General features: G+C 47.9%; 1 protein-coding gene across 2 annotated transcripts in view; it reads right to left on the bottom strand.

Moving 5' to 3' along the window:
- Window positions 1-99: 99 nt before the first annotated feature.
- The window catches only part of ttll5 (tubulin tyrosine ligase-like family, member 5), a 48,059-nt gene continuing 31,831 nt past the window's right edge, over window positions 100-16,327 (bottom strand). Inside the window, exons 28-31 of one of the 2 annotated variants that reach the window (XM_030116400.1) lie at window positions 11,387-11,585; window positions 7,928-8,136; window positions 3,420-3,502; window positions 100-837 (exon numbers count right to left, since the gene is read on the bottom strand). In XM_030116400.1, coding sequence (XP_029972260.1) covers window positions 785-837; window positions 3,420-3,502; window positions 7,928-8,136; window positions 11,387-11,585 — 544 coding nt within the window. In that variant the 3' untranslated portion in view covers window positions 100-784. The remainder of the gene's footprint in view (window positions 838-3,419; window positions 3,503-7,927; window positions 8,137-11,386; window positions 11,586-16,327) is intronic. The other variant, XM_030116403.1, reaches the window with a different exon arrangement.

Below are 16,327 nucleotides of genomic sequence, written 5' to 3'. Positions count from 1 at the left end.
AAACAACATCAACATCTCACACGTCTTACAGGACTGATCTGCTGAGGCCGAGGAAACAAGGCAACAACCAGTCATGTTTAAACTTCTCCAGAAGTAGAAAAAAAAAAACAACAGGATGCTACACTTCAACACATCCTTATGTTCAGGGAAGAGAGTCTGATTTGGCAAGTGTTTGGCTTCCAAAGGCAGGAGTCCTAACGCCCGGCGCCACACATGAAAGGAGCGTCTGAAGATCCTCAGCTGTACGGTGAGAAGCTCAACAATGCATGTCAGACTTATCAGGCGTCTCTTATTCCCTAAAATCCCCTTCTCGTGTGTTTGGGGGGGGGGGTCATACATGTTGGTGGGTGCACGTGCCGCCGCCTGAGTGAAGAATAAAGGACCGATTCCTGCGGCGCTCGGAGAGCCATCTGCTGAAGGCGATCTGTCAGGGAAATCCTGCTGCGGCATTAGCAGCACGACGAGAATGAGGGCGGGCAACTGGTGGGGTAGAGACTGATTGTAGCCTTGGGGGCAATTTGGTGGAGGAGGGGGGGGGGGTGCGTATTGGGGAGGGGGCAACACAATCCGGACCTGCGTCAAAGCCCGGCGTTCCAGGCCTGGCACACCACCCGCTCACATGTCTGTGGCTGGATCAGAGAGAAATTAATAGGGCCCCGGCCGATGTTTGGCATACTTTTATCTGTTGTCCCGTCCCAGAATACACCTCTGTGAGATGCGGTTACATGCAGGGACACCTGTCAGGCCTGCAGAGGGGCACGGCGGGCCCCCGCTCGCCTTCCTGTCATCTGTGGGTGGGCTCCTTCGCTTGGAACGGCTTGCGGAACTCCGAAAGTCCTGGAAAAAAACAACAGATGCAAATGAATCTGCTGCGTGAGACAGAACAGTCCCGACAGCAGCGGATCGCAGAACTGCAACGGACGTTCAGGCAGAGACGAAGTCATTAATCGACACAAGGTATAGAAACGGCGTTCCGAGTACAGTCGGAGCTGCTGCGTGTTTGTGCTCCCAAACAGGATTCCCTTTCATTCCGGCTCTGCGCTGTTTGTTTTGGTGCTCTTTTACACTGCGGGGCCCGACTGAGCTGCAAAACGAAAACACTTTCCCCGACTTCCAATCCGACGACACGACCGGCTGGAGGCCGCTTCCTCCGGCTCGGAAAGGATGAAGGGAGCATGAAGTCTGTCGCAACTCAGCAGCGTGATTCCATACATTTAATTGAAAAACTTGAAAGGGCAATAATGACCCTCCTCCCCCTCCCAGCTTTATTTTCATAGAAGGAGGCCTAAGCGATCCATCCGGACATGATCAGACTCCCATTAAAGAGGCACAAGTGCAGCATTCATTTCCTTCTGGAACTGGAGCCATAAATCTCCACACGGTCACCGACTGTGGAGCTCGAAGAACTTCAAGGAAACTTCAAGGGAAGCATTGTAAAACACATGTGGCTGATATAATCTGGCTTTGTAAGCTTTTGGTAGGTCCTCATCAAAACGCTGCCCTCGTGTCAAGTCAAAAGTCAACAGAGAGAGAGAGAGAGAGAGAGAGAGAGAGAGAGAGAGAGAGAGAGAGAGAGAGAGAGAGAGAGAGAGCCGTGTGAGCAAAGAGAGGAAGCGATTCAGAGCGCGCACAAGAGAGAGATAAAGGGAGAGTGTGATTAATGACGGCTGACAGCTGATCATAGAGAATGCTCTCCATTTGGACTCGCTCTAACTGCCTGTCAGAGTCGATCAGGGCGGCTCAGTCATCTCGCTGCGAAGGTACACTGGGCAGGCAGAAAGACCTGACACACTTCTAAGCTCCACAAAGGCCGTGCTCCTTCTAATAACACACACACATGCACACACACACACACACACACACACACCCTGCTCCAAAACCTCCAGAACGCCACACCGGTTCAACTCACATTCCCGCTCTGGAAGCACAGCGAGCGCCGCTAACCGGGCTTGAATTTCCAACTCTGTTTCATCCTCTCAGTCCGGAGTCGACAGCGGAGCGTGTCCTCCATCCTTTGCACCCCGAACGATGGAAAAAATGCATTCATGAAATTCAGAAGCAGCTCCCAAAGGATCCAGTTACAGTAATTGATGAGTTTATAAGATGTTTGTTAGCCTCAGCCAGCTTTTAGAGTTTGGAAGGGGGGGGTGAAAAGAACGTTTCTGGTCACAGACGCACGCACACACCGCTTTCTGGAACGTGTGTGTGTTGGGGTGAAGGGAGATGGGGACTGCTGGGGTGACGGGCCGATGCCCAGCTACTGTATTTTTCCGACGAGCCGGTCCTGTGACGCCGAAAACGATGCATCATTTGTGAATGTATAGTGGAAAAAAGAAAGAAAGGGGGGGGGGGAAAAAAAAGCAGCTGATCAGACAAACAGATGTGTGCAGAAGTGCAAACTGCTTAATGTCACCGCTGCTGCAGTAAGTCCAACACTTCGCCGGGGCTGGAAAAAGCGGGTGGAAATATGACGGAGCGCACGTGAGTGCGTGAACCCGCAGAGTCTGAGCTGCATTTGTCATTCTCCGCTGAGAGGTGCGACTGGCAGACCGACCGTAATTACATCTGCATGGGAACAACCACCAGATGGGAATGCCCGAAACGGTTACCGTCACCACGGACGAGCGCGTCGTCACGGTAACGCCCCCTTCATCCCTCGTCTGACTCGCTGAACACAAACAGCGACAGGTTGGGAACACGATTCGAGACGGAATTTCCAAAATATCTGAGGAGTACTTGGTTCACCTTTCCCTCGACGGAGCCGCGTTGCCTCGCCAGTTTTGAACACGGCCGTGAATGTTGAGTGACTTCAGGCACATTTCTCAGACTTCATCGTACTCCTGTACGTCAGATTTGCTCTATCCCGCTGAGAAAGGTTCTTTTACCGTCGCACTCAAAATAATAAAGCTGGAAACTCCGTTTCTGACCACCCAGCTGCTGTGGCAGAATTTGCTGGAACCCGACACCCGATGTTGCTCCTCCTGCCATCAGCGCTCACATGCGATCCATTATTATTAGGATTATGACAATGCTGTTGTTATTTACTGCGTCCAAAGTACATTTACAAATCCCGCACACCTCTGAGCGAGCAGGAGGTTGGGTAAAAATATCTCATCAATCATGCATGGGGAATGTCCGCCATGCTGGGCTATAATCGCCAGCGCTGGCCTGGAGGGAGCCGACGCTCGCATGAACAATAAAACATAGACGGATTGATGTTCTTCAGGCATTCTGGGTAATTCCGGGGTTTCAGCAGCAGAATAAAACTAAACATAACCATCTTAGGTATAGTGAAAATAAACTAGAGTGCTATATGCATATGCTCCCGGACGCTAAAGTAAGCAGGCTGACCATGATGTTGACAGAGAGGAGAGCTCACCTTTAATCAAAGCCGGAGGGCGGCATGAAGTTAAACCCACCTGTTTTACCGCAGACGGTGTCGTAGGCCGCCGGCTGGCTGCTGGGTACGGCCCCGCTGGCTGAACTCTCCGAGGACGTCTGCCTGTTCATCAGACACAGCAGAAAATGGCTGAAAATGATCAATTCTCACCCGAACATTGAGATACAGCAAGCAGATAGGGTCCTCTAAATATAACAGTGTGTGTGTGTGTGTGTGTGTGTGTGTGTGTGAGTGTTTCGGGCTCGGGTGTGAGAACAATGATCATTTCAGGAAAGTGGCGCGGACGTCGACTAGCTGCCGCTTGTGTTCAGCCAGGAGAAAACGCCGAGGCAGAGTGTTTACTCTGGAGGGCTGTTGTGACGAGGAGGGGTGAAATTCCTGCTCCTTGTCCGGGGCGATGCGACTGTCACGCCGCGGCAAAATGACCGTGGCGACAAACAGGAGGGAAAGTCAGAAATGATCCCTCTGACAGGGTCGTCTATCCAGGAACCTGAACTCTCTGACTGAGATGTCTAACAGCAGGAAGGAACAAATGGCAATACTGACGTTTAGTAAATCGTTTGTATGTAAAATTTTATTCCTTTAACTGAGGAAATTCCTTTTCATATCTTTATTTGTTGCTAAATAAAACACCCCAAAGTATCTTTAATATAGTTTACTCAAATGTGATTTGGACTTTGATATCTTAGTTAAACTGAATTGATCACATTCTTTCAGCACTGCCATTAAAAACAGTAAAAGATGAACTGACAGCTTGAGAAGTTTCAGGTTAAAGTCTTTTTTCTTTGACTTGATACTTTAATATTGCTTTTTTTTTATAGTACTTTAATATTACTTGACTATATGTACTTTCAATAAAGATGTTCTTTTAAGGAGGATTTAAATGTCTGAACATCAAAAAAGAGCCTGATTGAAGTCCTGTTAAAAATAAAAAAGTATCTATATTCATATATTTTTTGTTAAAGTTTTTTTTTATACTTCTGAGAACTTTTTAACAAAAATACTCAACGTAACAGCAATTGCACTCAAGTAAAAATCCCCCGTGCTCTTTCCTCCTCTAAAGATTACTGACAAACTGTGAGAAAAGGAACATAAATCCAGCTTGAATAATGAACACAGTGTATTTATCTGACATAAGCCCGAAGATCTTAGACAAGAAAACACACACAAAACCCTTTTCACATAATCAGACAGAAAATACAGTGTTTCCACGCAGAAAATCATTTCAGAAGGTAGTGAGGTTTGCGGCAGGAGCAGACACGTCTGTAACCTTATACATTAAATCTGGTGAGCGTTTTTTAAGGGGAACAATAAATAAAGCTTAGCTGGCATTAACCTCTCGCCCCAGAACAGCAGCCTGCCAGAGGAGCATTAATAAGGTAATGAGGGTACACACTGCCTCCTTGTAAGGGGCTGCACAGTTGTTCTTTCATACCATTACACAACCACAAATAGAACTGGCCCACTTTGAGCCTGGCATACCTCCACAGGAAGCAACCCCTTTCATATGGACGGGCGGGGGGGGGGGGGGGGGGGGGGCGGGGGGGGGGGGGGGGGGGGGGGGGGGACTTGACCTCCGGGTTCTTCACATCACTTTCTTTGTCAACAGTCTCTCACTCGGTCGCTCCGGCGGCAGGTGAGAGCTGATCCGGGGCGTTCGGAGTGTGTGTGTGTGTGTGTGTGTGTGCGGGCGACACACAGGCCCGGAGCTAAACCGTTTGGGCGTCTCAATGCTCCTCAAAGTGACCAAAGGGGATAAAGCTGAGCGTAAACACAGGCCCGGCAGCTCCTGTGTGTGTGTACAGTATCCCCTGAAAATAGCTGCTGCTGTGGCTGATGAATAGGGAGCGGGAGCGGCGGCGGGGCTGACGTTAATGGGGCCGCTGTAATTGTCACCCTATTAGTAATGCCACACGACAGCCCCCGGTTTCCGTAGTTACAGCTGCGACTAACCAAACCCTGCAAACAAAATACCAAACAGGCTCATTTATTTGAGTTACAAATTGCTCCTTTCAAAGCCTCCACTGAAGTCATGCCACTCGCCGCCCTCGCCGCCCTCGCCGCCCCTGCGGTTGGCAGCTGCGGCGTGTTGATAGAGCGGAGAGGTAGAGCCCGGCCCTTGCTGAGCGCGGCACCGACGCGCCGCGCGTTCGCCGCTCGCAAGTGTTGGAGGAGCGTTAAATCAAGGGCACTGCCACTCAGACAGCTTCCGTTCAGCTGGACTGGAAGGCGAACGCTGACTGGTCGTCTAACCCGATCGCTGCCAAACTGGCTGCGCAGCGATCCTGCAGGATTCAGTTTCCAGGCCTCCGAAGAGAAGAAATCTTTGTTCACTGTGATCAACAGATGCAGGTACAACATCGTCAGCTGTTTTACTCAAAGGGGCTGATTCAGTGAGATTAACCGCCCAGCTAAACGCTGCGTGGAGACGATGGGTCCTTCCTGCCGCTGTGGTCAAGTACCTGGAAGAATGGTTTCCGCTAACCTCCCTGAAATGTGACTGCAGCTGAGCGGCTCTCACCATCTGGTTCCAACGTCCCCTTCTCTGTCTCTCTCTCTGTTCAACCTGACGACTTCCTGTTTGAAGCCTTCTCAACGTCTTATTTTGAAAGTATTCCCTGTCAGGATGAAACCATCGAACTCTGTGGTTTCTTCTCTAATTGCACCCTGGGTATGAACAAACCAGCAGTGATTTGTGATTTCATGAAGGTGATTTGTGAGTTTTGAAGATGTGTGGAAACTCAGCGTTGTGGACAAACACATGTGGAACTGCCGCCCAGGGGCACAGGACGAGTCACGGAGGCATTGATACTGTTTGTTGCGGTTTTACCCTCCACTGCTGTTGGCTTTGTTTCACTAAAGTGTTTGAGATGAGGAAATCTCCACTGGATGTTTCTACTTAAATCCCCTGCTCTCATGATATAACATCACTGCAGCATGAACTTTGTACTTTTTCCATGAATTTCACCCGAGTATGGTGTATAATGACCCGCTTAAGACGACCCGACCCACTAGCACACCTCCAATCAGGCTTTTTATAGCTTTTGGATCCCAGCAGCCTTGTAATACGTGCTGCATTGTGATTGCAGAGGTAATAAAGTGAGCGTCGCTCTTGATGTGTGAGTGGAAAACGCTGCTTCATGTGGAGATTTTTAAGTCTGAAGTGTTTTTGGGGAGGTGGATTTGGTTCTGTGTTCGTATCAAACAGTCCCACGGCCGGCTGAGGGGCGACCGTGCAGCCGGGTCTGCAGGACCTTGAACTGTGTGAACACACCCGGCACAGTGACTCTATTATGAGTTGCAGGGGCTCGGGCCTTCGCCGGGATTCATTTCAGATGTGCCTCAGTCAGAGAGGTATTGAGTTGCCCCTAAAATGAGCCCTGGAAATAAAGGGAAGCAACCTATTATCCCACCATTTCTCTGCAAACAATCATCTCCTCTCTCCTGGACCCAGCTTCACTTTTCTCTGTCATTTCTATTTTTTTTTTCTTTCCCTCCCTTTCTTTATTCTTTCTTTTCATTGTTTCCATCAGCGCATTTTTTTGGTCCTGAAGCTTCCGTTTTTCCCACACTCTCCCCCTGTCACACTGGTCGACCACAAAAATGCAGGACAGAGGAGAGAGTGAGGGGGCTCTGGAATTCCACATGCAGAGGGTAAACACAGCAACTGCCAGGAAGACACACACACACACACACACACACATACACACACACACACACACACACACATGCACACGCGGGAGCAAACACGGCACCTTCCCGGCCGCCCTAACCCATTCTACGCTGCACCTTAACTCTTGGATTGCCCGGCGAGCGAGCGAGTGTAACACGTCAGCGGGCCCGAGGGGCCGCCGTGAATGAACTGAGTCACATCGAGACGTAGTGTCAGATTTTTGGGTAATTTAGTCACGGCGAGGGTTTTAACTGGGACGCGATGAAAACGGCCTGCGTTCCGCTCCGGTTGTCGTCTTTCCTCCTGCGCCGTTAAACGAGTGCGAAAAGCTCCTCGGCGTTTCTTTAAACAAACAACCGGCCCCGATCACGACGGCCGGAGCCGCCGTCGTGCAAGCCGGCCAGATGTGGCGGTATTAAAGTCATAAAATAAGTGAGGGAAATAGCTGGCAGTTCGGCTCAGTTTCGCTCCTTTCCTTTTATTTTTCCTTCTGTGCTCTTCAGCTTATCTCCAAACCAAACAGGATCTGAACGGCGCTGGGAGCCCGGGCCCTTCCACTGAACCGCGCTCTGTTTACGGTTCAGGCAGAAATCAGGCCTGCGACGGGGCCGTTTACCGAGCAGGCAGATACACCCCGCGGCCAACAGACTGCAAGCACTCGGCTGCGCACATGCTCCAACTCTCATTAGCGGTAGCCTTGTCCTCTTGAACCCGTGATCCCATGAACCCCGCGCTCATTTCCCAAGCAGGGGCCGATGAATGACACCCCGCTGCACTCAATGCGCTGCTTATTCCGCGCGGCCGTACCTGATTTCAGAGTAAACACGCTTATTCAGCAGCGAGGTTGATCTTACTTGATGAGGCGCTTTGATGCTGTTTTCCTAGCCGGTCCCTCTCTGGAAGCGGCGGGCGGCTTGGGAGCGAGGACGGGGCTCCCGCAGGTCCGGATGTGGCCGTTGCCATGGTTGTGTGTGGGCCAAACATGGAAGCCGGACGGGGGGTAGCTGGACGACTTCGTGGGACCCTGGGCAAGCGGAGCACCGGGCTGGGGTGGAAACTGAGCCTGTAGGACAAAAGAATGACGACCGTCATCTACGGGTAAATCATTCATTCCAACCTCAAAGATCATTAGAAATAACAATTACTTTCTACATCACATTTTTTGAAGCATTTTTTTTAATAACGTCAATTCCAAAAAACAACTTACGAGGACAAAAAAGTAACAAATTGAGGCTTTTAGCCACTTTAACACTCAGAATACTGTTTTCTGTCACTGAATATTAACTTTTTCAGCAGGTTGATTTGATTACGGAGCTTTCCAACATAAACATTGAACAGAGATCTAATTTCAGCGTGATTCAATTTGAGATTTAATCCGGTGCAGCCAGTTAAAAAAACTGTAACTATATTAAAGTATTGATGCAGTGAGGAAACTGGCAGAGTTAGCGCTCCAAAGACAGGCGCATTAGGTGAATTGGTTTGTGTGGTTGTGAGCTTCTCAGTGACGAGTCCAGGATGTGCCCTGTTAAATACCCGACGTTGGCTCCAGGCACCAATCCATCTAAGATGGATTAAACAAGCATAAAATATGGATAAATGGAATATTTATTGAACCACAATCTTCCATAGCCATGAACCAACAACCGAAATGAAAACGTTAAGGCTTTACTGTTGCTAGGACATTCAAAGAAAAAAAAAATATATCAAACAACACATATTCTAATGGATTTTACTTGAATGCACGTATGAGTCAGTCGTCTGTAAGAGTTTACATGTGTGCAGTTTAAGATAAAAGAAGCCTGAGGAGGTGCGAACACTTTTGGAAGGGGTTAGTCATGGAAAAATCACGTGGCCTCTGGTCCTGAAGGTGAAATATTAAAGCGTGTGACATGAGTTAGAGCAGAAAATAATGAAATACCATCAAGTATCAAAACAAGTTCAGCATTTCTTTCTTTCTTTCTTTCTTTTTTTTTCTCAGCTGGCTCCACTTGAAAAGCAAATTCTTCACATTATTTATATGTTTGTACAGGAACTCTTCAAAGGCTTGAGAAGGCAGAAAACGCTGTTGTCGTTCTGACATAATATTTTTAGGGCCACATTTCTCTGTGTCCTTGCAGCGCCGGAGAATGCCTGCATGCATTCCTTCCACATCTCACGTCAACGCTATTTTCTCCGCAGCTTTATACGGCTATCTAACGGGCCGACGGCTTTCCAGCCGCTCTGAGGACCGGCGGGGGGTGACAGGGAATAGCTGATGTAATTTCTGCGTTGATAAATGAGAATCCGAGTTTCCAGGTTGCGCGCCCCCACGGCCTCAATTCGGTTTGAGCGGGGCCGGGAAGGGCACCTTTCTCTGACTGCCAGGTGGCCCCGGGCCAAGCCGGCGGAGGAGCCGAGCAGTCTGCACCCAGTAACTGGATTGTGGATCGCAGCGCCGGAACAGACCCCTGTCTTCTTGTCTTTCATGGGAGTACACACACTCATGAATATATGCAAAAGGCTGCTCACATTTAGGGGAAAATGCTGGATTATGTGTCTTATGTTTGTTCAAAAATCAATAATTCTTCCAAAACGGGCCGGTCAGACCCCTCTAATCATAACAGACTGGAGCCAGAGAGATTAGATTTAATACCTAAAGAACACAGAGTGGCACCTTTTGCCAGGACCGACGAGCAGAACCATCAGTTTGAGCGACTTGTTGGTTGCAGCCTTTCTCTGACCTCAGATTATGAAAGTAAACAAGAGGATGACTCTGCCTTAACAGTGTGTGTGTGGGCATCCAGTCTTTCATGCTACAAAGCACTTCAGATCACAAGAGATTATCCTGCTTCTATCCGCCTTGATTACGATGAAGAACGTCTCAAATAAGAGAAACACGCCGCACTGATGAAAGGAGAGACGGGACAGAAAAGGGGATCGCTTTCAGAAAGAGTCTTGTGTAAGTTTCCAGACCAGGCCAGGAGAAATAGCACCTCAAATGCATTAATTAAGGCACAACCAAAGACAATGATGTTGAGAGCAACTCAGGTCAGATTGGAAAAAGCGGGCGCCTCCAACCATTCAGCCCTCCCATGGCACACTCCACTTACAGATCGACTTGCACAAATCCTCTGGAAAATGAATAAATACACTCCTTCTGGTAAGTCCCCCTTTCAGAGTAACTGTAGAAAGAGTCAGAGCTCCTATCTATTTTTTTGTTTCTGTAAACATTAAAATTTCGCTGACCGGGACCTTTCTACCTTTCTAATCTCCCTGTAAAAACAGCCAAATCACATCTGTCACAGCCACCCTGCCGTGACCGAGAGGCTTTTTGTTCGCTACATTAGTACGGCTGAGAAAATCATATCCCGAAATTTTATTTCTGCCGAAATGGGAAAAGAAACAGAACTCAAATCTGATATGAAGTATGAGACGTGGAGCCACACGGTGGCGTAACGGTTTAGCACCGTCGACGGGTCTTTTCTGAGAGGAGTTTGCATGTTGTCCCCATGCTTGTATGGGCTTTCTCCAGGGAATCCAGTGTTCTCCCACAGTCCTCTGTGTGTATGTGTGTGTGTGTGTGTGTGTGACTCTGCATCAGTCCTGTTCTCGTGCCCTCATGGGCAGAATTCCTTCATTACTCATCTTCCAATATAAGCTGAGCGGAGTCAGCAAGCCAAACAATGTAATCTTGGGGTGAGGAGTAATGATTGGCTCTACAGGAATGGGCCTTTGTTGACAAAGTTGTGCCCACCATTTATTCTTTTGTCAAGTTAGTTTGGATAGAGATGCTCAGAATAGTTTTACAAATGCTAACATTAAAGCGTCGCCCTTGATGTGGGCGTACTACTCCGGACAGTGCTGACGTTAGGTAAGGGAATATTTTGTGCAGACACAAATATGAGGGTTTTCCTGAATTTAAGTTGATGGGTCTCATCGGCCGCGCTCGGTTTCCATCCATGTGGTGCCGATTTAAAATACGATACGAACCCAAAGCAGAAGATGCTGAAAAACAAACGTGTTTGAATCTTCACCTTAGTTGATTTCAACAAAAACAGCCCATATGATTGAATAATATATCTATATAAACACTAACAGCTACAGCGCGCAGGAGAAAGAGGATGCTGCTGCAGTCTGGGAAGAGTCTGTCTGGCCAGAAATAAGCAGGGAAATCAGAGGAAAGGACAAAGATGGGCCACATGTCTGAAACTTTCCAGATGTAGTGTACTTGAAAGTTTACCGCTGTGTGTTCAGCGGACAGGAGCAGTGGAAAAAATGTGCCTTTGAGGACGACTTTTATCATGAAATAATAGAGGAGAGCTAATCACAGGTACCTGGTGTTTGCAGTGGCTCTGGTCCACACACTGATGAGATTGAAGCCTCTGCTGCTGCAGCTGCTGGATGGCGAGCTGGAGCTGGTAGCTTCCTGCGGTGGGCTGGTAGCGCTGCCTGGGCTGCGTGCCCGTCACCAGGGTGTAGGCATTCTGCGTCTGCCCGTCCCACACACCCTCCTCCTCATTTGGAGGCCTGTGGCTGAGAGAGCAGAGAGGGAAGGAGATGTCAATGAGTTCAAACATAGTAATCAACCATGACAGTCCAGCCCTGTTTTTATTAATTTTATCTTTATTATGTCTTACATGGTGTTTTAATTCGGAATTAGTTTATTCTGAATTAAGTAATTCAGAATTATATTCATGAGCTTCGTGTTTACGTGGGGAAAACGAAGAATTAAATCCTCCCTCACGCCTGGGTCTGCAAAGTGTTCTGATTGGACGGGGCGATCGTGACGTACTGACGTCTCCCGGAAGTAAACAGCGTTTTTCTTGCCTTTCTGTCTCGATTACTTGGACGCCACAGCTTTGAAAATGTCCGTGTTGTTAGGCGCCCGTCGACCTGCTCGTTTCATTACATCCAATTCCTATAAAACTGTCGTTAAGTAAATCGTCTCCGAGTCGAAACGCGGACCGCGGGCCGCCGTCTTGGAATATTGCATCATCACGACGGAGCATGCGCACAATGAACAGGATGAAGTCGCGCCTAATTTGCATATAATCCCGTTTCCAAAGGAGAATAAACCCTCCGGTCTATTCCGATGTAAACCTAATTCTGAATAAAGTTTTCAGCCGTTTACACTTTCACTTTACAGCAGAATTATTTCTTTATTTGGATTTACAGAGGAATAAAAAGTCACATGTAAACACAGGGATTGACATTTTAACTTCTACCACCACGCTGACCCTGATCAACTGTGACGTCTTAGAGATGTGACAGTTGGTAATCCGCTCTGCCCAGTGTCTGCTGTGACGCAGCAGCAGTGGTGAGGCTTAAAAGCGACGGGACGGCGAACGGCAGCTCCGCCGGTGGCGGCGGGGCCCGCAGAAGCCTCAAATCAAAGTGTGCAAATCAGAGGTCGAGCCTGCGGCGAGCTCGGGGTGAACTGAAAACCTCTCCCCGCCGCCTCGGCGCTCCCCGGGCGTCACGTTTCATTCGCGTCACAAAGCCACAAACCTGGAAGGCAAACCTTTTGACGAGCGCCACCAGTTTGTAACCGGATTATCTGTCATTAGAACTAAGCCTGATTCAGACTCTTGTTTTTATTTTTTTTTTTCCTTCCTGGCTCCTGCTGAAGCAATGAGGTGACCAGTCTCCCTTTTAGACACGCTCAAATTGAGTCTGGTGCGCCGCTGTACATATTCCATCTCGGCCAAAAATAATGCCTTAAAGAGCACTACTGGGAGCGGCGGGGAATAATATAACAGACGGAGAGAGATACATGTATGGCTGAAGAAATGGGATCCCCCGGGGATCTCGATGACAAAAAACTTCTTGGAAATTCCTCTCATTATGAGCAATAACATTTGTCCGTTGGTCTGCAGAGAAAGAAAACACGGCAGACTTAAAAAGTCACAATAGTCGCAATATTTTTAGAACCAAAGCATGATAAGCTCTAAAATTAGAATTCAATTAATCTTGAACAACAATGCACGCTGTGGGATAATAATCTTGTGTCGCTCAAGTGAAAAAAAAAAACAAAAAAAAAAAAGAATCCGGTCCTGTGTGGCCAAACAAAGACGCAGGGGATCTGAAGCCCATGTGAACAAGCTATCCACCCATGCATTTCTCAGTTCACAGAATAGCAGATATATTGCAAAAACAACTGGGCCCACCACGTGCCAATTCAATTTTTTCAGCCCGTGGAAACAAAGGCTTGTCTGTGAACCTCGCAAGGCCTCGGATTCTACCACGCCAGGAGACAAAACAAGAACTTGTTCTTTGTTTACTGCGATTTCCTTTAACTTGGCAGCGGTTTGTGTGCTGGACCACAGGGACCTCCAGCGCTACCATTTTATTAGTGTGCGCTTTAAAACCCGCTATCTCGGGTCAAGAACATATGGCGTCTCGTAGAGTGGTCCCTTCAGACAGAACTCATTAACACAACATCCTGCAAAGAAAAAAACAGAACAGTGCTACACATTAACATGGAGCTTAAAACCGAGAGGAAGCAGTTTCATCCACCGCTGCGAGCAATGAGAAAAGAAAATACGAAATGAGCGAGAGGAACACTTCTACATCTGAGTTTCTCATCACAGAACGTATCCGGGACTTCCCTCCGCGCCGCCGCTCTGCTCCTGGGTGTCGGCTTACTCCCCGCCGCGCTCGCCGTCCTTTATTTCGCTGATATAACGGAGCGTAGAACAACACGGCGGTGCGGGCCGAGCACATGTGAGGCATCAATCTCACTCGGCGCGAATGTGGGAAAGCGGAGCGCTTTGAGCCGACGTCGTGTCAGAGTATCTGCGAGCCGGGCCTGCTGAGCGTAAACACCGAGTGTCGGGGTATTTCCACACATTCATCCATGTTTGTTTACCGCGTCTGGCTCCAGTGGCACCACACCGGGGAGACCGTTCCTAATATCCCAACCATGCTTCCTTAAATCGTGTGTTCTTTACTCCTCAGATTGCTCCTCAAACTCTCATTTCTCGTGTTCCTTCGATGCCAATGCTGCTACAGTTGCAGTAAGGTAGCTGTGACTCAATGCAGCATCACTGATCTCTCAACTCAAGTCTCAGTGAATAAAGACAAACAACAGTCTGAGTTTCTGAAACTCTAATTCGCTGCAGTAACACGAAGTAGCAGACGACACGCTGTGGGACTGAACGCAGCCGTCTGTGATGTCTGCATCAGCTGAATGCCAAAAGCCTCCTCAGAAATGTTCTTACCTTTAAGGTTCTCCTTCCTATTATCACATCTGGCTCCAATCAACATGAATCCAAAGTTCTCTTCTCAAGAAATTCAAAGGGGGAAAAGTACAGCAGGCCAGGTCTGCGGGACTTTTGTCCCCCCGTCAAAGAATTTTTAAATTCTCACCAGAGGTTTTCTGATTAGTGGGGTTGTTGCTTCAGCAAATGGGCTGTCATAAAATCCTCTGGAATGGTGCGTCCTCACCAGATCCGACCAAGGAAAACATCAATCTCACCGAGTATTGAACAGAACTAAAAATACCCGACATGAGCAGGGCTGTGGTATTTCTCAGTTCAGCTGGAGTGAACACAACACTGCTGAGAGGATCGTTTTAAAGCCATTTGTACATTTCAAGGAGAAGAAAATATGGAGGCAGGTTTTTGGCCGGCGGTGAAAACACAGCTCAGAACATGATGAGCGTCAAAAGAACTGATACAAACCCACACTTAACTCAAACTCGAAACACCGCGGCATTAAAAACATGGACTCATTTAGTATAGAAATCAATAATAAAGGTGGAGATTTCTTTGCAGAAGATCAAAATCTGAGTAGTTCAGGTGATTTTACAGGTATGCTGGATGGGAGCGATCAAAAGGTCTGACACGGGCAGAGATCCCAGAGTTCACCGGGGCTGTGCGGGGAGGCGCGGCGAGGCTGAAAGCCGTGTGATCGTCAGCAACGCCGGACCGAGGCGGGAGCCGTGGAAGTGCTGACGCAGCATACCTGCTAGATCCTGGCAGCAGCACTTCAAAGAGTGGCGCTGCTCTTTGAAACCCATCATACCTCACCCCTGTGGCTGCTTAAAGAGCCAGTGCGCCTAACGGTTTCAGCATGTTTGGCACAAAGCAGCAGACCCAGCATAGAGGGGGGGCGGGAAGGGGGGGGGGGGGGGATTATTCAGGAAATTCTGTGTTTTAAGAAACAGAGTCAGAATGAAATCAAGACAATTTATTCTAATATTGTATTAAAAGAAATTTCACTGCAATCAGGCCAAACCGAGGGCTGGGAGCACTGCGGCGAGCCAGTAACTAATGGAACAATAAAGGAGGCTTTGTACCTTTTTTTTTTTTTTTTTTTTTAAAGAAAGTAACTGTACTGAATCCTGATGCCATCAGAGTAAAATGTTTAAAGATCAGGCAAGTGATTTCATTTATTGCATTGGGTCATTTTTGCATCTCTTCGTGTTTTCTTTTGAATGAAGCATTAAAACTGAAGCAAATAATCAAAGGAAAATTAATTGAACCTAAAACTGGTGTAGATGCTGCTCTTGTAGTGTTTCTTCTGACACCTTTAACATTATAGCGTTTCACCCCTTTGCTTGACAACTGGGGAGTCAAACATAAGGCCCGTGGGCCAAATGTGGCCCACAAGACAATCCAATCTGGTCCACCAAACTAAGTTAATTGCAAAAACTTCAAAGAAAACATTGAAATCTAAACTCAGATGATGATAAAGGCATGAAAAAAAATAAAGATTATTTTAGCACTACTGGTGAAATTGGGCCGACTCAGCAAATCAACTATAAGTGTGAGACTTTAGTCAGTTTTACATTCTGAAAGAGATTGGATTGCCGATGGTGTATCTTTATCATTAGGGTTTATTTTAGTGAGTGTTGTTTCAGGGCTCGAATGCAAACTTCTGTTTTATTTACTGATTCATCAAAAAAAAAAAAAAAAAAAAGGAGCCGTCATTCAAAATGGGATTTCAGTCTCTACTGGATTATATATATAACAGTTCGATGATGCTGCCCTCTAAACTATAAATTCTATAAAAAGCCTCTTCTTGGTTTGTGGAAATAAAAACATTTTAAAAAGGGAAAAGGCCAGACATTCCTGGAATTCCCTGACAGCTCGATGCATAAGGAAGGGCTGGACTGGAAAAATAAGAGTCCCAGACCAGGGCCAGGCTGTCTGAGACACTGAGACACTGCCACTCACGTCTCCAAAGCCCGGGCAGCGAGAGGAGGAGGCCCCGGAGAGCCGCGCCTCCCCCGGCCTGCAGGCTCGTAGTAAACACCCGGGCCGAGCGATTGT

The sequence above is a fragment of the Salarias fasciatus genome, chromosome 19 (assembly GCF_902148845.1).
Source record: "Salarias fasciatus chromosome 19, fSalaFa1.1, whole genome shotgun sequence".
Lineage (NCBI taxonomy): Eukaryota > Metazoa > Chordata > Actinopteri > Blenniiformes > Blenniidae > Salarias > Salarias fasciatus.
The sequence above is the reverse complement of the archived record's forward strand: the minus strand, read 5'-3'. Positions and strand labels throughout refer to the sequence as shown.